This window comes from Pantherophis guttatus, chromosome 1, assembly GCF_059756535.1.
Source record: "Pantherophis guttatus breed Tessera chromosome 1, ASM5975653v1, whole genome shotgun sequence".
NCBI lineage: Eukaryota > Metazoa > Chordata > Lepidosauria > Squamata > Colubridae > Pantherophis > Pantherophis guttatus.
The window spans coordinates 320,164,338-320,186,649 of NC_142063.1; the positions used below are offsets into that span (position 1 = coordinate 320,164,338).

At 39.5% G+C, this 22,312-nt stretch overlaps 1 protein-coding gene across 18 annotated transcripts in view; it reads right to left on the minus strand.

Moving 5' to 3' along the window:
- Positions 1-22,312, minus strand: part of NCOA1 (nuclear receptor coactivator 1) — a 294,599-nt gene that overhangs the window by 21,923 nt on the left and 250,364 nt on the right. For 14 of the 18 annotated variants that reach the window (XM_034421265.3, XM_034421266.3, XM_034421267.3 and 11 more), the window contains 6 exons: positions 19,175-19,322; positions 13,953-15,309; positions 8,672-8,843; positions 4,797-4,982; positions 2,254-2,304; positions 1,085-1,211 (listed from right to left, as the gene is read on the minus strand). In XM_034421265.3, the coding sequence (XP_034277156.2) occupies positions 1,085-1,211; positions 2,254-2,304; positions 4,797-4,982; positions 8,672-8,843; positions 13,953-15,309; positions 19,175-19,322 (2,041 nt within the window). The remainder of the gene's footprint in view (positions 1-1,084; positions 1,212-2,253; positions 2,305-4,796; positions 4,983-8,671; positions 8,844-13,952; positions 15,310-19,174; positions 19,323-22,312) is intronic. The other 4 variants (XM_034421269.3, XM_087883325.1, XM_087883326.1 and 1 more) reach the window with 1 other exon arrangement.

The window sequence follows — 22,312 nt, forward strand, 5'->3', positions numbered from 1 at the left end:
TTTCAGAAAGTGGTCTTCAGCTATTAAGAAGGCAGATGCCTCTGCGGAGGTCAGGTGTTTAGTCTCCTCTTCTGCCAAATGAATTACTGAAGGGTGTTCCTGAATGACTGAGAAGAGAGGGCATGCCTGCAGGCCTAAAGTGACCTGTAGAAGCTGGGAGAAACTAATCCTTGACTGCAGTATCAACCACATTGTCAATGAAACTTGCTAGATCATGGCAAAAAAATAAATAAAAAGCCAGACAAAGAAGGAAAGCTCTATTTTAAAAACTGCAATAGCTCAAGACAAGTTTTAAGCTGCCTCAGCTATAGGCTGAAGATGAGGCAATCTCATGAGGACATGGAGTAAAAAAACAGTGGCGAGATACATTTTTGCTTCAGTTAGGGAGCTATGCAAAATTCAAGTAAAGTAAGATGCTGAGATTTTCTGAACTTGAGATTTAATTCTGAGATTCTTAACTTCCTTGGATGAACATCAGAAATATATAAAAGGTGGCCCCTTGAGACAGCATCTTTTCAGACTTGACAAAGGAACCATATTGTCTAAGGCACAATCTTTTCCCTGGCTGGACTTTGATAAGAAAGGAATGCCTGATGAAGAATGAAAGATAAGATCTTAAAAGAAGTTGCAGTCTTACACAAGAAGATCTTTTTAAATGACTGCTCTCTTAATAAATGAAAGATGAGGGAATCTCTTGTTGTATTCAATCTAAGAGATAGTGACATGAATGTCCAGACTTCACATTTCTGTGAAATAGGGCCTCATCATCCCTCTGAGTCCTGAGTGTTCCCTAGTGACAACACAACATTTAATCCATATTCTTTCATTTCTTTTTCACTAAACAGAAGAAAAAAGAAATACAGCTTTATGGTTCCTGTTGTTTCTTGACAAAAAAACCCAACACATGCACTGTGTCTATCTCTGTGTGTGTACAAACACAAACATATGCATTTGGGGCTTCTCTCCTGATGAGAAACTCCACATCAATACTAAAAAGGGGGAAAATTCTTTAGATGACTTTTTAAACTTCTCATGCTACTGCCTGGGATATCCAATGATCAAGGAAAACCATCCCTGTACTTACTCATCTGGTTTAGTCATAGGTCCTCTGTTGATGGAAGCCATGGGATTATCTGCCCATGGGATCTGCTCCCCCATGGCTGACTGCCCAAATTGATGCTCACTGACTCCCAATTCCAGTTCAGGCAATCCTGAGAGAGAAAAGTACATGTCATTTGAGGTACAAGAAGAGTACACCAGTTTGATCAGCTCATAAAATGGGACAAAAGGATAGGATGTGAGTGCACCTAAACTGGAGCTTGCTCACAAGGAAAGCTAGATTAAAATGTGCAAATACTGTAGCAGGCTAGTAAGGAGGCAGTCCACTATTCTAAGTAACATTCAAACAATTATCTGCCTGAGTAGCAGTACCTCCCAGTAACAGTTCATAGTTTCTGTAATGGGAAGATGACAGTTCTATGGATTGGAGTATGCATGACAACCATGAGAAATTCTTGGCCCTATTTGGTCTGGCTCACAGCAAGGAAAATGCTCCCTGGAATTCCTTTCAACATGGTGGCAATCAGTTCTTGATGTATCCTCCATTGGGGCCCCTCATTGTGCTTCTATGGGTATCCTCAAAAACAGACACCCTCTATCAAATTCAAAGGTGCTCTGAAGTATCTTTGTTTTAACATGATACTGCACCTAAAAATACTTGGTGCAGATAATGGTGGCACATTAAGAGGTTACAATGATAGCAAAAGTTGTATCAGGAGGATCCCTCTCCTAAAATATAAGGAAAGGACTCTAACTGAAGACTGGAACCATTTTCACAGCGGTAAAAGCTGTCAGATGTAGTACTCAAAAGCCAAAGTATGCCCCATATTTGGGTAGACCAGGTTGCCCTGATTAAAAAAAAAACACTTAATCCCTCCCCTGGTATAGCCCACAAAGCAAGGAGAGCCCATGGTTTAGAGGTTGCCTAATATGTAAGTAGTCCAAGTTTGAATCCCAGGGTATGGCTAGCTGACGAGAACTAAATAGCTTGAAGCAGATCTATACTAGTCTCCCTTTATTTCTTTGTCGGTAAAATATAAATTTAACTCAAAAGCCAGAGGTGTGTGATGATTAATAATGTACCCATAGCACCATCAATCAGTTCCCTGAGCTTCCCTGGGCTTCCAAAATCCAAATCATAGTTCCATGACAGTTTGAAAGGCTGTCTAATGTTATAATTGTGAAAATAAATACTTTTGAAATTCTGCCAAACACCTCCTGGATCTTCAAGTAGGAAAATGGGTGCTGAAGGAGTAAAATAACAGCTTTAGGACATGAGGTAGGAAGCAGCAACTCTTTTTTTTAAAAACACCTTTAAATCGAAGACTTTCAAAAATATGCATGTCTAGAGATGAGGACAACAAGGCTATTCAGACCATTATTTCATTAAACACTTTTATTCCCAGGTGTTTTCAGCCATGCTCACTGTAAGAAATTGAAAAAATGGAGCAAAAAGAAGTCCAGGTTGTGTTCTTCTGGTTGGTCTTGAGAGTTCCAATGGCTGCCTAGACGAGGAGTCTCCAACCTTGGCAACTTTTAAGACTTGTGGACTTCGACTCCCAGAATTCCTCAGCCAGCAAAGCTCCACAAGTCCACAAGTCTTAAAAGTTGCCAAGGTTGGAGACCCCTGGTCTAGACCAATGAAACTCTAGACCAAGAGTGTCAAACTCACATCATCACGGCAGCATCATGTGATGTATCAGGACTTTTCCCCCTTTGCTAAACTGTGCGTGGGCATGGCCAGCTCGTGACACATCCGGCCCACAGGCCGGGAGTTTGACAGCCCTGCTCTAGACTAACATGGCCATGGCAGCGTTAAGGGCTATTTGTTGTAGCTTGACAATAAACAAGCCTAGTCCTTAAGCTCAAATAACATATCCATTTTTCCCAGGCTAGTATGCTCCAGATACATTGAAGTTAAATTGCCACCCTATCCTGGATGATAGAAATCGTTGTACAACACATTAGAAGGGCACCAGGTCAGCATAGTCTGTAGTGCAAGGCTTGTGACTGAACAGAGTCACAGAATAGAGAGTAAAGTCAACCTGCAAGAGTTTATTTCATCCTTAAACTAGCTGTGCAGCAGCAGTGAAATATTCTTAAGGGTTGCTTGGCAACTGGAAAATAAAGAAATTGCTGGCAACAATCGTAGCATGGCTGATTATGGTGAGGAACGGATTGCTCCAGATGGGGAAGCCAAGGGGCTGACCATCCATACTAGAAATACAGCTAGCAACAAACCCAAGAGGGCAACAGATCAAATCACAGTCCTTCCAGAACATTCATTCAAATACAATCAAATTGTATCATTGATGGCCATGTTCCCTCTGCCAATGAGATCTCTGCCTATAAACAAGACACACTCTCCTTTTTATTTCAGGAAAGTGAAATTTGCTTGTATTTCATGGCATGCAGCTATGATATTAATATTCAGTGTAATAGGAATTATCTTATTTGTTCATTAGAAAAAAAGGTGCATATATGAAATATAATATCAAAACTATGGATAAAACCAAGCCATGAGGACAATATAGTCCACCAGTAACATAATTCCACAATCACTAGAATGTCCCTCTTCCCAGACCTCAGTCCTCCAAATTAAAATTAACATTAAAAATAGCTTAACATTTGTCAGCTTGGTAAATCTTGCATATGAGCATATGAGCTTAACATTTGTCAGCTTGGTAAACCTTGCATATGAGCATATGAGAGAAGAAATCTCACAAGATTTCTTGCATAAGATCTGAGACTGCAAATGTTTCATAGGATTGGGGGAATTTGAAGACTGTGGAAACTTTGGGAGGCTTTTTTGTGAGTGTCTTGGATTCCTTAGGGCATTTGCCAGAAACTTTGTGTTACTGTACATCTTGAAATGATTGATACATTTCCCTCATGTGGCAGATCCATGAATATTGTACTTAACCTACAGGAGCTCAATAGAAGGATCTTAACTGTATAAGTTGAAAATGGGAGACTGGAATATGTGAGAGACTTCAGGTATGACAGTATCTCACATAAGCAAAAAGAAGAATTTTAAGACGAATGCTCAAAATTTCCTCCTAAATATTCTGTAGTGCTGCAATATGGATCTTTTGGTGTTGAACTTGGATGATGATAGGATAAGACATTTCTAGATTCTGCAGTGAAAACACTTTTTCTACTGACTGTTAAAGATGGCTATTCTTCATTCTTGAGGCTTTACTTTGGGTGAAAGACCAACTGAGCAGAACTAATGATTCTGAGTAGGCTAAGCATGTGATAATTACATTTCTACTTCAATTTGCAAAACAAATTCCTTCTCCTAACCCTTCAGGTAATCAGCCCAAGAAAGCATGACCAGGTACTGCATTTGGACACAAAGAGACAAGCATGGTCTAGTGATTAAGGTCCTGACCAAAGACTGGGGAAGCCTTGGTTCAGATCTATTCTCAGCCATGGAAGCTGAGCAATTTTGGGCAAATCACTATCTCTCAGCTCAAATTACACCAGAGAAGGAAAAAGTGCTATGGATGCTCTTATTCTCCTGGAGGAAAGTTAGGCTATATGCTTAGCAAATATTAATAATAATGAAGTAGAGGCCAAAAGCCTCATTTAGTCACGTGTTTTACGGCACGACAGGCTAAGTCGTTATTTAATAGGTCAATCTCCCTGAAAGAGCTATTGGGAAAAGGAATTCTTTTTTATACGGATAGACCTTAGAAATAGAGGTTTACATTCATCATAGTAAAAGCACATACCAGTATCTGGTTGAAAGGGACTTGGGCCAGGTACTGCTCCCCTGCCCTGTTCCGATGGCAAGCCATGATGAGGGCTGCTGCCATTTGTGGCAGGGAAAGGTGCTGTCCGTAGCTGAACTGGTTCCATTGGATCACAGAATTCAAATGAGGACCGTCCGGTTTGCATTCCCTGCCCACCATTAACAGCTAGAACAGAAAATTTCAGTTCAGAGAGCAGCACAGAACTTCCCTGTTTCAGTCAACCAAAGATACTACCAGCAGTGATATTAGATAGAGAAGGTCAAGGTTGTATAAATTGGCATTGCAGCCACACATGTGGCCTTGACCTTTCCCAAATCTTTTTTCACATAAAGAAAAATGTTAATTAAAAAAACACTTTAAAACCCACAGTGCAAAATCACATAGCTACTGAAAATGACCATACTGTCTTCTGGTACTGTACCTACTGCCTGGAATTCCTATACAAACCATCAGAGGGCTCTCTTTCCCACTCAACAATTAATAAAAATTCCTTTGCTTTAATCAAAGGAATTATCAAACCCCATATTTTCAGTGTTCAATATGACAAACATTGTAACCCAGGGATAGATTTAAACCACAAGCTGAACCTAGTTGGAAGGAAAACTCTAACAGCAAAAATGTGAATTTCTTCCCTCAGCTTCTATTCTTTTTTACATTCTCATATATTAATTAGCTGTTTCAGAAAAGAGATTGTGAAAAATTAGTACTGAATAATGTTAATGTTAAAACCTGAATAGTAAAAGTTACATACTCTCAATTGGTAAGAAAGCCTTCCAATTGTATTCTATAAAAAGTGTATGAAATACGTAAATCCAAATTTCATTTTTAAAATGTTACAAAATTTATCAAAAGTTTAATTGAAGTCAGAGATTTTCTTATCTAGCTCTAACTTCAGAAAAATGTTTCAACTTCAATCCTATAACCATGTTTACAATTATGTTCCTGGGGTTCAAAAAACTAAACAGATAATTCTCTATTTACAAAGCATTTGCAAACTTATAAATAATACAGGATTGATTCTGTCAGGTAGAAAATATCTGTTAACCCAAAGGTTTGCATGCTTCTTACAAATAATAATGTTAATAAGAACAACAATATCCTGTTTCCCCTAAAATAAGACATCCCCTGATAATAAGCCCAATCGGACTTTTGAGTGCATGCGCTAAAATAAGTCTCTCCACCAAAAATAAGCCCTCCCCGAAAATAAACCCTCCCTGAAAATATTTAAACGCATGCACAGCCGGTCCCCGCCATTTCCTCTGGTTAGGGTTAGGGAGACAGAGCTGGAAATCAGGTAAAATAATAAGAGGAGCCCCATCTTGCTCCATGTGCCCCCAAGTAATAAGACATCCCCGAAAATAAGGCCAAGCGCTTATTTCGGGGTTCAAAAAATATAAGACAGGGTCTTATTTTCGGGGTAACACAGTACTTATAGCATTTCAGCTTGTAATACTAATTATCTGGGACTCATATCATCTTAATTATCTAACAAAAAACCCCTTTATTTCTCAACATGAATGAATCCCATTATAAAAACCATTGTAGATTTTTTATTAGTTTTTAAAAGTTGGATTTTCCAAAGCTTCGCATGGAGTAAAGGCCTCAGTGCACTTTATGTCTGAGCTGCATGTTACTATATTTGCATCATGAAACTGTCAAAGAAATGACAGCAGAAATGGTTAGTTAAGACAACCAAAAGGTGAACAGCTTTTTCAAACCACCTTGTAATTTCTGCACTTAGGGGAAAGCAAAAACTGCTGTTTGACATGTGCCTTGTCCCTGAGCACTATGGTTCATAAAACTTATTTCTCCTAATGCAGCATCCTGCTTTTTCTTTCTACAGCTAGCAATAAGCCCACTGCTAGCGTATCTCGATAAGTGTATGAAATCCATAAGTATGAAATCCAGCAAACAGTTACTTCTTGTGACAGGCTTTTTATATATTTTACTGGTTTAGTTATAAGGCACTATAAAATTGAACACAAAGAAGTCACCCAGCCAAGATTTTGCTCAATACAGGCTTTCAACATTTCCCTGGTTGCTAATGGCAAAGTAAGGATCACTTCTAGGTCATCAAGCAATTTAGCATTACCAAATTTATTTTTTGCTGCTCTCTTGCGCTCTCTCTCTCTCTCTCTCTCCATTTTAAAGAGCATAAATGATTATTAAAAGCTAGCTGGCCAACTAGCAAAACAGCCTAGTAATATACTGCATGTCCAAGAGCTTCATAAACTTACTAAGTCATTTTATTTTATTTGAGTCCTTTGGGTCAGATATGAGTTATGGTGACTACATGGATAAGTCAATGCAGTTTTCTTGGCAACACTTTCAGAAGTGGTTTACCACTGCCTTCTTCCTATGGCTGAGATGGAATAACTGGTCTAAAGTCACTCAGCTGGCTTCCATGCCTATGACAGGATTGTAACACACAGACTCCCAGCTTCCAGTCCAATTCCTTTTACCGCTATATTAAACGGGTTTTAAATAATTTATCTGCCTTATAACTGGAAGGCCAGCGGTCTTTACCCTAAAGCCAACAGAAGCTAAATTCAACACTAGGATGAAGTGTCTTGGGCAGACCCATAGCTTGTTATGCTAGCTGTCTAAAAAATAAAAAAGAACCTTAAAGTCCCTCAGTGATGAAGAAGAATTGGGCATAATACTTCCACAGCTAATGATATTAATAAGCTGTCTCTGAACACTGAAGTTCCAAACTGCCATGATGACCTAACAACGCAAATAAATTGTCAGAGTTCTGAAAACTGATCATTAATTTAATCATCTTCTACCCAGAGCAATTGGATGTTAATGATGTGAGGGCCACCATTACTTAGTTAAGGTTTTTAAATCTCATTAATGGCAGTTTTCTGAGTATTTTATATGTTTATGATTTGGCTGCTAATTGCCTTGAGTCTACAGAAATAAGAACCATACAAACATCTGTAATATAAAACAAAGGAAAACAATACAGAAAGTTCTGTAAACCAATTATGGATAATGGAAATATTTCTTTCTGAACTTTAGGACTTAAAGATTAAACTCACATTTAATATTCCACAACTGGGATCTTGAAGAAGAGAAACTATTTAGAAAGTTTTGAGAGAATTTGGCTGAGTACTTAGAAGGTAGCTTAAAAATGTCAAATATGGGCTAAGCAGTGTCATGGCACACACTGCATGAGAAGTTAATGGACTACTTAATAGCTGGCAAAACTATGGATTAAGCACTTTGACTTGTGCCAATTTAGCACACGTTGACCTGAATTAAAATGTCATTTCAGTTTGGTTGCATGAACTGATTTTTCTGTGGAACACAAGGGCTTCATAACAAGCAATTCATTTTCTCCTGGTAATTCTACAACAGGGTTGAGGATGAAGAAGAATTGATTCCAGCAAAACAGTTCCCATAAAAGAACAACAAAGTAAGATTACATAGGTGCATTGATCTTTCTAATCAAACTATCCACTGTATATGTGACCAAATAAATGTTTGCTTCTCCATTATTATAAATATCGGTACATCTTTAAATGAACTATTGCTGTTTCAGCATCTTAATATGACCTGAGTTTTAGTCAGTACCTGATACTTCCCAAACATACTGTACCTCAAGAATCAACCTTATTGTCTTGAAAATGCAACTTTGAAATCCCATGGAAAAACAAAATGGTCCAGCTTAAACATTATCAAAACAAATTTGATTTTAACAAACAATTAGAGATGATTATTGGATTTAGAAAGAAACTTCATTTTTAATCAACACCTAGACATCTTAAGCACATGCATTGCTGGACTACAGTTTATCAACCATAGGCAACACTACTAAGAATATATTTAAAAGACTCGGAAATACATACAGCTCATCCCAGTAGGAGTTCTTGCAGCAGTACTGGGCTGAAGAGAGGGGCTCAGGATCTCTGACTTGATAGTAATGCCACCACTTTCAGTTGTCTCTGACCCACACAAGCCTGGTGGCAACGGGGCTGACTTTTCCAGCGGAGGCAGCATCTGCTCAAGATCAGATGCAAACTGAAGGGAGAAAGCAAGATCATAAGTCAGCTAGTGAGCCTTTGACAGGTAACCAAAATTAGAGGTGTGTTTTTTTTTAAAAAAATGCTAGTCCTTTTGCTTTGGTTTGGTGGTGCAATGATTTCTTGTTTCCTATTGCTATACTTCACTGCTAGCAGACATTTAACAAAAGTGGAACCCTATTTGCAACTAAAGTACCGAAGAAATGAGACAACCCAGGCAAAAACGTAAATGTGATAGAAAGAGGTATTTCATTATTAGCACGGGGAAAGAGAAAATGCTGTTGTTTAAAGCACTATTTACATTAGGGCCAGCCTTGCCTGCTCCATCTTCCTCTGCTATAGCCAGATGGGAAAGTGTCAAAGCAGTGAAATACACAACCAAATACACGCATTTTTAAATTTTTTATAAAAACCTCTGGGGCATTTTGTGGTGGTGGGCCAAGCTGTGCTTAAAAAGAGACTGTGCTTCTACCCTTGTTGGGTGGGGCTGAGTACAAAGTCCATCCTGTGAACCACCCGGAACGGGGTGAAATCGGTGCTGCTGTGCACCGCATTGTTGTAGGCCACCTTCACAAACGGGAGGAGGTCTGCCCAATTCTTCTGTTGATAGTTGACGTAGCACCGCAGATACCGCTCCACCATAGCATTTGTCCGTTCAACCGCCCCATTTGTGCTGGGGTGGAATGCTGTGCTGAGGCCTGCTTGACATTTCCCCAAACTCCCCTCAGGTTATCCATCCACTCCACTCAGCTTTTTAAGTAGACTCAAAGTGTTGTTTTAGTGGGATGCTCTGGATTAGTAATCTGGACCTTGATCTGTGTGTGTGTGTGTGTGTGTGTGTGTGTGTGTGTGTGTGTGTGTGTGCGTTCAGAAACACTTCAAGGATGAAATTACTGGCAATGTGAAATAAAGGTACTTTATGCAGAAATGGCTGGACTTTGAAAAAGTTGATGGGAAAATGCCTGAAAAGCTGACAGTTTCATCTAATTCAAAGAAACTCTTTAAGAATTAGCAGCCAGTTGAATAAACATAGCTATGTGCCACTCTCCTCAGAAATGCATGCATATACATTTTGAAATTTATTGATTGATTAAACAAATGCATATGGCCACCGAATTCACACATGATGACTTTGGGAGGCTTACAACATTAAACAATCCAAAGTATAAAACCCATACAATCTGCCCCCACCCCAGGTAACAGCAACAAATGCAATCATATCAACCACTTGATTGGCTCTGTGTTAATCTGAGGTCCCCAAGCCTGCAGATAGAACCATTTCTTCAGAGCCTTCCAAAGACAACAAGGGGGTGGGGCTGTCAAATTAAAATTGGTGCACATTTCTCTAGCAGGATTAGGGCCAAGTCAATATGAGCCATTCAGGAGCCTTCATCTGTCTCTAAACTCTATTCCTACTGAAACCTAACACTATATGCTGATGTTGCTAGACTTTCAAAAATCACATAAAGATGTAGTTATTTGTCCAGGAATATTGAGTGTTAGGCTGTTCTGTTCAGTTTTGTTGTGGTAGCATTTATCGGTTTCATAATATCTCAGCTTATTTTGACATGTAAGCCTTATAAATGAAATGTGTGCTTAGCGATAGTTCTGATAAATAAATTTGCAAAGAATGTAACGAAGCCCTAATAATTTCAGTTTTTAAAGAAAAAGGCTATTCCAGAGAGGCAATTTAAATATGAGAACAGATGGAATTCTCAGATCTAAAGACGGGGTTTTGTAGGCATGACCTTTTACAATAAGAAGACCTCATACTGATACCCTGAAAACTTCAGGTAGGGCTGGGAAAAAAACAGCTGCCTGCAGAGAGGGGAATAACATGGGTTATAACACTTCCTCCACACTCCAGCACTTTTCTAGTTGTACTCTTCCACCCAAGATCTTTTCATTATCTCCAGTCTAGAGGGAAATTTAAACTACCCTGATCATTAGCTTAGAGCCTGCTGGTCCCTTAAAACTCAGATAAAAATTTTGTGATTAAAGAAATCATGTCCTATAAATTTATTCAATATTGATATCCCTGGACCCATATCAGCTACAAATACCACATTGGTTATGCTGTCGGTCATTAGCAGATGTAAATTAAGAATTTCAGGTTCTAATTATTCAATGTATTAGCACCCAATCTGAAAATGTAATACTTAATTAAGTCAGTTTATAATTGTTACAAAGCGTTATTACATTTGTAAAATGAAAGATAAAAACTACTATTTAGAAGAAGAGAGAAGAAAAAAGAAGGAAATAAGAATAAAGTCAAAAGTGCAAAAAAAAAAAAAAGAATAAAGAAATGACTTCCAATTTTTAAAAAGCAATTATAAGTATAAATATAAATGAACTTCTTACTCTACCTTTACAGTATTGCTTACATTTGGTCATAATCTAATTTTTCTAATTATCAAAATTATATATCATAAATTCATTTTTTTCCGTTTCATGCAAAAAAGTCAATGAGGGATTTCCAATCAGCATTAAACTTAGACAATGTCTAATCTCTAATTAAAGCTGTCAATTTGGCCATCTCAGGAATATCCATCATTTTCATCATCCACTCTTCCATTGGGGATTTAAAAAAAAAATCAGCTTACAAATTAAAACTGTATTTCTAAAGCAAGTGATTTACTTGATTTTCAGATGGGCCTTATCTGAGAGAGATGAGGAATACTATCCTATCCTATATTACAGGAACTGCAATCTTCAATAACTACTCATATTTATAAAACATTATAAAAATCTGAACATACTTTTGCATTCTTCAGCACCATCTCCTCATGCGAAACAGAGCCAAATCAAGCAATTTTACATGCTCCAAGCAGCTGAGAACCATGTGCCAAAAATCTCTGAACCTTGGGTAACTCTCAGTTACCAGGGAGTTTGAGTGTTGCCCCAAAATATACTGGCAATGTAAAAATCTGCAGTTACTCATCCTGCCCATCTAAGGTTGCAGTGGAAACTTTCTTTTCAGGTCTGCACACGACTAAAGAGGGACCTTGAAATGGGGGAGCTTAGTCTCATTCACTTAAATTCAAGATTCCCCCCTTTCCATTCTTTGCAAAGATTTAAATCTTTCTAAGCATGAAAATTCAATCTTTATGTATGTTTTCAGGCACAATAGGGAAACTACATAAAGAAGATCCTGTCTGCTTAAATTATTCAATTTGTTACAGAAACTACATCTAAAATACATGATTACCGTCCACAAGTTTCATCTAGAAGCCATTTCTGTCTGTAGTATATTGTGTTAAAGCCATTGTCTCCACTGAACCACAACATGTATTGTTTTAATTTTGACCTTGGAACGGAGAGTTTATTTGACAGAAGCCCCACTCCTCAATCAAAGGTATGGCAGTCATTTTAGCCAGGCCCAAGACAGCATCAAGGTTACTGATTATTGGCAAATTATAATTTGTGTGCAGCCCACAATTCTGGTCTTTTCATCTGAAACACAACACGAACTAAAGATCCAAGGGTGGGCATGGGGACAAGAATTCCCAACTGTTCACAGTCCCCAACACTGGCATTTAGAGACACACCTACCTCTGATACAGCAGGTAAATAATAAGTCAATAACTCAAGCTATCATGACTTGTAGCCATTTAGAAAAATTTTTTTTCTATTAATTTATTTCCCCTTTACAAACTTACACACTGCTGGCCAAGGCTCTGTTTTGTTACCAATATGCTGATTATATTCCACACTTCACAAACTCGAACCTTCACATTTTGAGCTGCAATAATTTTTGGGATCTCTAACTTATACTAACTAACTGAAGTGTAAGAAAAGGGGCGTGTGCTGATATGAATGCCCCCAGTCCATCCCCCATTTTGTCAAGTGTGGATAGGCAGAGTACATGAACTTCACTCAACTGAAGAAAATCCTGGGATTGTACCAGTAAATATGATCAAAACAGGTGTTTGTGTGCAGCCAACCCATAAACCAAAAAGAAGAACATTTGATACTGACTGGCAAGTATGCTCAGCGATAGAAATCATATTAAAGGAGTTAAATTAAGCTATTAAGAAAAACCCGGAACAGATTTTGATGGGAGAATCTGATTACTGCACTTTTCTTTCAGGAACAGAGAGGTTGGCCACACAGCTTTCTCTGGTGTTACTCAATTTCTTTCTTTCCACTTGCATAAGCTAAGAGGCTTTCTCGTACAAACTTTCAGCTTCCTACTCAAGAATATATTGCTCCTACTCAACAACTACTTCATTTCAATAGCAGGTAAATCTTTTAAGAATAAGGAAGATCAGTCGGTCCATCTGTATTCTCATCTTTGCAGTTTCCACAAATTATCTGGACCTACTAGCACCCACAAGGACAGTCCAAAGACTGATTAAGACACAACTAAACTAAACTACTGTATTCTGATGGGAGAAGCCTTAAGGAAAGGAATAAAAATCTAGAGATTCCTTTGAGAGATAGAATTGCTTAGAAGCCTTGTGGTGCAGTGGTTAGAATGCAGTATTGCAGGCTAATTCTGCTGACTGTCAGGGGTTTGATCCTGACCGGCTAAAGGTTGACTCAGCCTTCCATCCTTCCAAGGTCGGTAAAATGAAGACCCAGATTGTTGGGGCCAATATGTTGACTCCGTAAACCGCTTAGAGAGGGGTGTAAAGCACCGTGAAGCGATATATAAGTCTAAGTGCTATTGCTATTACTATTGTTTATTCTAGCCATTAAAACTCTGGTTTTAAAAACAGATGCTTCCTAAAACATATTGGAGCTTGCTAGGAAAGTAAGAACACTGTTTCATTTTCCAGACTAAACCTGCAGAGAACTTATGTTCATAATATGGGTGTTACAGACTCTATTTTTTGTGTGTAGGAGGTTTTTGCCAGAGTTCTGAAATACATATTACAGTACTATATTCTTCCCCATTTTACAGATATCGTTTGGGCCTGACATAATCTGTAATTCCTTGCCAAATTGGGTACTTTGGAATATATCAACCTTTTCCTTAGAGTTCAGTAAATTGCTGAATTTTAGCCAAGGAGAATCATAAATTAGCAGCAGCAGCAGAAAATAAATTTCATAAGAAATGGAAAATGTACTGTTAAGAGAAAAGTAGTTTGAACTAAAAACTCACCTGTCCCTGTGGCTGTAGCTTCACCTCCTCTTGAGTGGAGGGCTTAGGCGGTGGTGCCACAGGTGCATTACAAGGGTCCAATTGCTCTGGGTTTTCTTTCACCTTCACATCCTCCAGGCTCAAGGAAGGGTTAGATGTTAGTTCTTTATCATCCTGGTCAAGCAGATAGCGAAGGAGCTGATGGTCCTTTGTGTGATGGTCCTTTGAATCCTTCTTCTTCATAGCATCTGCTTCCAGCCTGATGTCCGGGGTTCCTGGAGCCTGGTTCTGTGGTGTAACAGCAGTAGCTGTACCACCAGGCATTCCATCTTTCTTATCGTGCTCCATGGACAGGGTGGCAATATCAGAAGGACTGCCCTCCTGGAGGAGCCGATGCAAGATCTTATGTCTCTCTGTGAGGGAACTGTGGGAGGAAGGGCATGCACTGCCCACAGGGTTCCCAGAAGCTGGGGTCCCTGATGCGCCCGTACAAGACAAGGGCTCTTTGCAACTGGTATCTGCATCCACGTGCCGTAACTGCTCTTGGGCTGTGGAAGCCAAGAGCTGGACTAGTTTGTGGCTGGTCGCCTGCAAACACTTGCTGTCACCCTCTGAGAGTCTGTCACTGCCATGCAGCAAGCTAGAATCCAAGGGCTTGCTGTCATTGGAGCTGTTGTCAGAGTGGGTCATGCTGCAAAGAATGGACGACATCTCCTTGCTGTCTTTTGGCTCTGTTTTCACGGGTGGCATGTTCATTCTGCTGGGGGAGTTCTGATTGCTCAACTGACGCAGGACAGGAGGGGGTGTGGAGTAGCCCACTGGAGGGCTAGGCCCATCAGTCAAACCCTGCATGGAGTTTAATGGGGTGCCTGGATATGGCCTGTTGCTGACAGCACTGCTGCCACCGCAACTGCCCACCATGCCCACTGGGGAGTGTGTGTGGGGCATAGTAGGAGAGAATGGGTTGCTTGGCATTCTGGGCCGATGCACAAGTCCAGGGCTTACTCGATGTCTCGGAGACATAAACTGTGGCGGGGTGACCCCAGGACTGTTGATTGGAGAGCTACTGATGTTTATAGCATGGGTACTGTTCGGAGGACCAGCTTGTCCCTGGCTTAAGGCAACATTAGCTCCCATCTGGCTTCCAGGTGAACATCCATAATTGGTTTGGGTGGTAGGAGCGTTGCTATTGCCGTGCAGGCTGGATCCTGATGGGTGGTTTGTGTTGGTTGTTAACATGCTACCATTGGAGGGAGGGAGAGATGTTGGCAGGGGTACACCCTGTCCTGGAGAGATGCTGGGGTTCAGTGAGGGACTGACACGGGAAAGAGGCATTCCAGAATTAGTGTTCTCTTGAGGCGACAGGGCACTGTGTTCTCTGGATCAAGAAAAAAAAATGCAGTTGGTGGAAAAAGGAAATACAATCCCCCACCCATGTCAGAAGAACTTGATTAGTTTCTGCTGTGTCCTTTCAGAGGAGGGAGTGCAAAAATGCTGTGTACCTGAGAAAGATTTTATTTATATACATATATACATACATATATGCAGTGTGTGTACACAGACACACACACAGAGCATACATACATAGTTTGTGTGTGTGCGTTTGTGTGTAGGAAGGAAAAGTAAAGTTTTGCTGACTTCTTTTGAGAGATGAAATAAAAAATGGCTACTATTATATATGTATTTTTTTTATGCATGGGCCTGGCTACCATGAGAAATATTCCAAAAGGGCTCCAATTCAGGAATCAAAAGCCCAAACATAAACCTCCCACTTATTCATTATCCTGTTCCTCAAAAAGCGAAGGAAAGCCTTCAAAACATTCAGGTCTCGACTTCTATTCAGGATGGTATCAAAGCCAGAACGATTCTTGGTAGGTTTCATTGACATCCAATTCCTCTCACCCTGCCAAAACTGTTCATGTCAGCTTTGACTCCCAGCCATAAAATAATGGCCATTCTTTGAGTTGCAACCTTCCATCGACAAACTGTAGCTCCCTCTCCATTAAATAACATGCATCTGGGTCCTGCAGTCCTTCAAATAGCTCTGGGGGTAATTATTTTTCAAGGATGTAAACTAGCTAGGTCAAATAATTGCATAAAAAGAAATTAGTATATCAAATTAGCAGCATGTGAAGGCAATTAAGAACGTGTCAATGTGCAAATTCATCTTAACAAAATAAAGGAAAATATGCAGCAAGTTGAAAAAGATTGAACTAATGTCAGAACTGGGCAGAAAAATGGCCTGGCAGATCTTAATCCTAGATCCGGAAGGTTTGTGTTATATACAATTGTATAAGTTTTTGTAATTGTTTGCACTTGTACTTCTACAAGGTTTCTACAGAGTAATAACCTTTCCATATCAGAATTTGAAAGTAAAGCACTAAGAATGAACGCAGGAAATATTTCATGGTTTGGATCTCCTTCTTATGCAATCATTTGGGGGGATGGGGGGGGGGAGGCTGGTGCAGACACTCCCTTAAGGCAGACAATGAACCTGAAAAAAGCTCCATGGCTGACTAGCAAGCAACAAGCAAGCACAAATCACTGTTAAAATTTCATAAATTCAATTGGCTGTTCCTATCAGTGATTATCAGGAAGCCCAATGCCTGATCTTTCCTTTGTGATTTTTCTGGGAAAACTGAAAGCAGAGAGTGCAGTAAAATATTCTTCAAGCCAGCTTTCTCAGACGTTTAACCAGAAGTATAGTCTAGCCCAGGGGTCTGCAACCCGCAGTTCTGGAGCCACATGTGGCTCTTTCATCCCTCTGCTGTGGCTCCCTGTCACTCAAAAGATGTGTCACAACTGCCAATGTGTGACACCTACCGGCACGCAATTTATTGAGCTTTTCGACCCTTCTTTTTTTTTCAGAATTCAAAATGTTTTTGTTGCATGCAGAAATAAAAATTTGTTTTCTCTGTAGCAGTTTATCGATTACATAAATGCAACACACTATTGTTTTTTTTTATACATAGCATAAAGGTAAAAAACGATCTATGCAGTGTTATCTTCATTTTAGATGTCAAAAGGTTTTTGTGGCTCCCAGTGTTTTCTTTTCTGTGGGAAACAGGTCCAAATGGCTCTTTGAGTGTTTAAGGTTGCCGACCCCTGGTCTAGCCAGTCTGTTTCAAATCACACAAGCCAGATGTTAATTCCCCCCCCACTACAAAATCCATCCAGTGAGATAGGATGCCCACACAGATTTACTGTCCTGCTAACACTTGGCCAAGTCAAATGTTAAAGAAGGGGTGGATCTCAGCAGAACCTGTTGGCCTGCAGTCTCCAATGCTGTTGTGGTTGCTGCCTTGGCACCCAACACCGCCTTCGTCTTTGCCCCCTTTCTCCTGCAACTCTCCTCCAGCAGCTGCAATTGTGAGACCTGTCACAGCCTTTTCCGGAATGGGACAACTTGCCACAGCCAACTCACCATGGCCAACTCACTGCAGGACAATTCGCCATGGGACAATTCAACAATTCAATTTAATTATTTAAAATAATTAAAAAATACATTTTAATTTTTGCCATTCACATTTCATTTTCTCCTCCTTTTTTGCATCATTTGTTTAATGATTTTATTCCACAATTTCTTCGATATTAGTGTAACTTTTGTCCCACAGCGAGTTGGCTGTGGTGAGTTGGTCATGGCAAGTTGTGCAAGTTGTCTCTTCTGCAGCAGGCAGAAGCAGTGATCCCACTCTTCCTCTCACAGCACTCCATCTCCAGCTGACACTATCACTGCCATTGGCCGTATCCTCAGATCACAGTTCTCTCTTGCTACAGAAAGCCCAGAGACTGCTGCTGCTAGTCTCACCACCTCCATTCAGTTTCTTTTTTCAACTTAGGGATGATGAGATAGGAAGAAGACCAGCTGTTGACTAATTTACACAAATACCCCTAGGTTCAATATCCTTATGGTTTCTCTTCTACTTAAAGGGATGCAAAATCACTCTCAAAATTTATAAAAGGCTTGTTCATACACTGCAACTTCTCAGATAGAGGAGAGTTGAAAAAGGGTTCACAGATGTGGCTTCCATAAGTGCGACTACCTATTTTTTTTAGGCTCAGTGTGTTCTAGACAAAGATTGTTCTTTGTAATCATCTAGTTTTAATTATCAAATTTTATAGATTCTCTTATACATAATCATCTTTCTCATGCTTTTTCATACCTTCCCTTGCCTGTCTTGGTTTTGCATTCACATGATATTATAGCGGAAAGGACAGCATAGGCACACAGTATTTTTTCACTGTTGATGTTTGCAAGCCTTCCATGCAGAAGCACTCATATCAATAAAAACTAAAAGCATACACACACACACATACACACACACACATATTGCTCAAATACACACACACACATATATATATTGCTCAAATACACACCCACCCACCCACACACCCCGAAGACTGCTTATCAAAAATGAAGCTATGTAGAATAAACATGCTGGAAGTTCTGCTGGTAGGTCTTCTTCATTTTGGACACTTTGCAGTTTGTTTCTATTCTGCCTTACATGCTGCTAGTTTGAAGGTGTTGCAAAAGAAGCAACAGCTTGTTTGAACAGACTATTTCATGACGTATTCCTCAGTGCATTCTCTTGCTATGCGACCAGAGTATGCCCCCTTCCCCCATCTCCAATGAGAAAGAGAAGTAAACTAAGAAAGTATTACTTAAGCCTGAGAGAAGGAGAAGGGAGAGAAAGAGAAGATGCCAACGAAAGATTTGGCATCTGTTTCTTTCCATTACTCTTTGAAGACATGGCTCTCTTGAGATTAGATAATCCTGATTAAGATATCTTTGCCCTGTCCAGTGAAGCTGCTAGCTCATGGATAATCTCAAGGGTCAGGTTCAAACCAGCTTCAAGAGGCAGAAAGCCAAAAAAAAAAAAAAAAAAAAAAAAGCTTGGCTTTTTCCCTTCATTTGTACGTCTAACATCCTTGCAACATACAAAGAAGGCAGCTCAGTCTGCAGATTACACAGCACAAGAACCTTTTGCTTCCACCACCTTTCCCACCCTGTGGTAAATATGTTATTTCTTATTAAGGGATATACGAGAGAACTATGACATGCAAAGAGACGTATTAAGTAGTATAACTTTTCAAAATGCATTCTGTATATATGTTGAATTGTACACTTACACAGGAAGAGACTGAATCCTTCCCAAAGAAGCTTGCTGTCTAGGAGAGACGGGTGGAGAGAGAAATAGAGGCAATGGCACACCCAGTGAACCCTGGGAATTTTCAGGACTTACCTTTCAATTATATGAATGCCCATGATGAAGGGGTGCATTTCTGGACTTTGAGGGCAGCAAAGTTTGCACTTGGTATGAGCACTTAGCACAGTCCCATCACTAAGTGTGAATCGGTAAGATGGGCTGAAGGCCGTGCCCCGTGTCATCACTGAGCAGAAACAGAAAGGGGAGGGGGAGGAAAGAAAAGGTATCTTAAGGGTTAGGATGATTTGCCTCCTGTGTTGCTAGCAATATTTGTGAAGTAGCAGAGGTAGGCAATCCACAAGCGATGTACATACCACATGCCCTTCTGATGAAACCCCTGGAACACACAAAAACCTTGTCTCAAAAATTCAACAGCAAATTCCCATTTTTGATAGCAATATCATTTAGGTTTTCAAAAAAAGAATCATGCTTTTAGCTGTCAATAGAGTCAATACTTTTTTTTTTAAATCAAGCACCTTACACACTGAATGTACCTTCTAAATTACAAGGAGCAAGTAATGGTGTTCTGGCCTAAAGCGTTCTCTTTTAGAGATCCTATCTTGCATAGAATAGTGTGAGCTTGCTGGAACAAAGATGGCCTTTAGTCACACCTGTGGCATACTAAGCCAAAATGTGCCCAGACTGACCAATACTGTCCTTGCTATTAGCAGGGACTGCTGAATGAGACACAGAGACATTTAAGATATGCAAATGCTGATAAAAATAGAATAGAATAGAATAGAATAGACTTCTTTATTGTCCAAGTGTGATTGGACACACAAGGAATTTGACTTGATGCATATGCTCTCAGAGTACATAAAAGAAAAGATACATTAGTCAAGAATCATAAGGTACAACACTTAATGATAGTCATAGGGAACAAATAAGCAATCAAATCATATTAGGAAACAGTCAATATAAATCGTAAGGATCATAAGATGTTTATGAGAGGAGTAAATGTTTGGAGAAAGAAATGAAAATGATTGTGTATAAGAGCATGCTTCCCACTGTGTGTTATACAGAAGTGAGACATATCAGAAGAAACGTAAATATTGAATTCAGTAGGAATATGATACTTGAAAGAGTATGTGTGGTAAAACAAGAAAGAGGTTCCAAGATGAATGAGTGCTCAATGAACATGGTCAGAATACAAAAGGGAGTGACCAATATTGAAATAAATTAAGATTGTTTGGTCATATAAAGAAAAGTAATGAGGAGTCAGTAGTAAATAAATATATGAAGAATGAATGAGTCGAGGGGAAGGAGAAAACTACAAAAGCCATGGTTTGAAAGAGTTCAGGAGATCCTTTAAAAAAGATATAAAGAACAAAGACATTTTTTAAAGCAATATATGAATGAAGGGTGGTGTGTCAGGGTAGAAAGTTATGAAGAAGAACAGTAAATAGTTGGGTATAAACAAAATACAGTTATATTTAAATTAAATTAAATTAAATTATTTGTTTTCTTGTCCTAATCTCATGCTTATTTCGTATACTATTTCTCACTTCTTTTATGCACTCTGCCTAACACTGTTTACCCCCCCCCCAAAAAAAAACAACAAAAACAGTAGGATGGGTATGTACCTATGTATGTAAAAAAAAAATTCAAGCCCTGAAAAATCTGAAAGCAATGGGTTGAAAAGTCCAACTGTGCCCATTCAATGATCTTGCTGCATCACCAGCATGCAACCTACAGCCCTCAGAGGCCTAAAAAAATGAAGAAAAAGTGCACTTCGCTGCTATGAATTGTAGGATTTTCTTTTCTGCTACATAAAGCTTAACTATAGTTTAGTATTTTATGTGTCCTTATATTACAATTCTGAACTTGCTGACTTTCAACTCTCATTTTATAAAACGAGGAAATGAAACTGAAACAGTAAATTTTCAAGATGAACAGGAATTTGAACAAAATGCCATAGAATTCTTTATTGGCTAAATCTGATTGGATACACAAGGAATTTGTCACTGGTGTACACTGAGAGCTTATCACCAGAGATAAATTCTTTGTGTGTCCAATCACACTTGGCCAATAAAGATTTCTGTTCTGTTCTGTTCTGTTCTGTTCTGTTCTGTTCTGTTCTGCTCTACTCCTACTCTACTCTACTCTACTCTACTCTACTCTACTCTACTCTACTCTACTCTACTCTATTCACAAATATCTCTAGAGATAAAGAGAGGTTTTAATTTTTCTCCCTCCCAAATTTCTTAATGCATGGATCTTTAAACAACCTTCACCCATTTTATGAAGTTGTGCCCCCCCACCCACCTCAAGATCACTGTAGCACCAACCCCCTCCCCTCAAAGTTGCACAGCCCTGTTTCAATGAGAAATTATCAACCATCTCCATCTGAAAGTCCTATGGAAATTAACATGTCAAAAACCTCCTGGGATTTTCATAAACAATTTAATCCTTTTAGCAGAGAAATAATTCTTTCAGCCCCATTTTATAAGGAGATACAATTTTACTGATCCATGCTTCAAGGGTGTTGTAAAATGATAAACATCTTTACACTGTACATTAGCACTTAGGAAAATTACTTAAATAAAAGCCAAGAATGCTCATCACCTACTGACATTTTATCTAAAATTTTCTGGGAGGCTCTGCCTGCCCCTTTCTCTTCTGTCAAGCTAATGTTTGAGAATTGTTAGACAGGCTTTCCCCAAAGGAGCTTTACTGGCTGATTGGGAGTCAGAACTTATCTTCCCTGATCTAATCCAAGATTCAAGCTAGCACACCAATTCTACATAAAAAGATGCAAGTTGCAGAGATTTGGAATATTTCTGTCCCCTTTGGGGCCAATGAAACAGCCAAGCTTTGGATAACTTGGCCTGTTTGCTTTAGTTTAGTTTAGTTTAGTTTGCTTCCTGACAAAAAAGCCTTTGGGTTAGCACACCATCCCAACGCTTGGGTGCAGTGCAGTGGTGGGATCCAATTTTTTTTACTACCGGTTCTGTGGGCATGGCTTGGTGGGCGTGGCATGGCTTGGTGGGTGTGGCAGGGGAAGGATACTGTAAAATCTCCATTCCCTCCCCACTCCAGGGGAAGGTTACTGCAAAATCCCCATTTCCTCCTGATCAGCTGGGACTTGGGAGGCAGAGAATAGATGGGGGTGAGGCCAGTGATGGGTTGCCCCCAGTTCGGACCGGTTCTATAGAACCAGTAGTAAAACCAGAG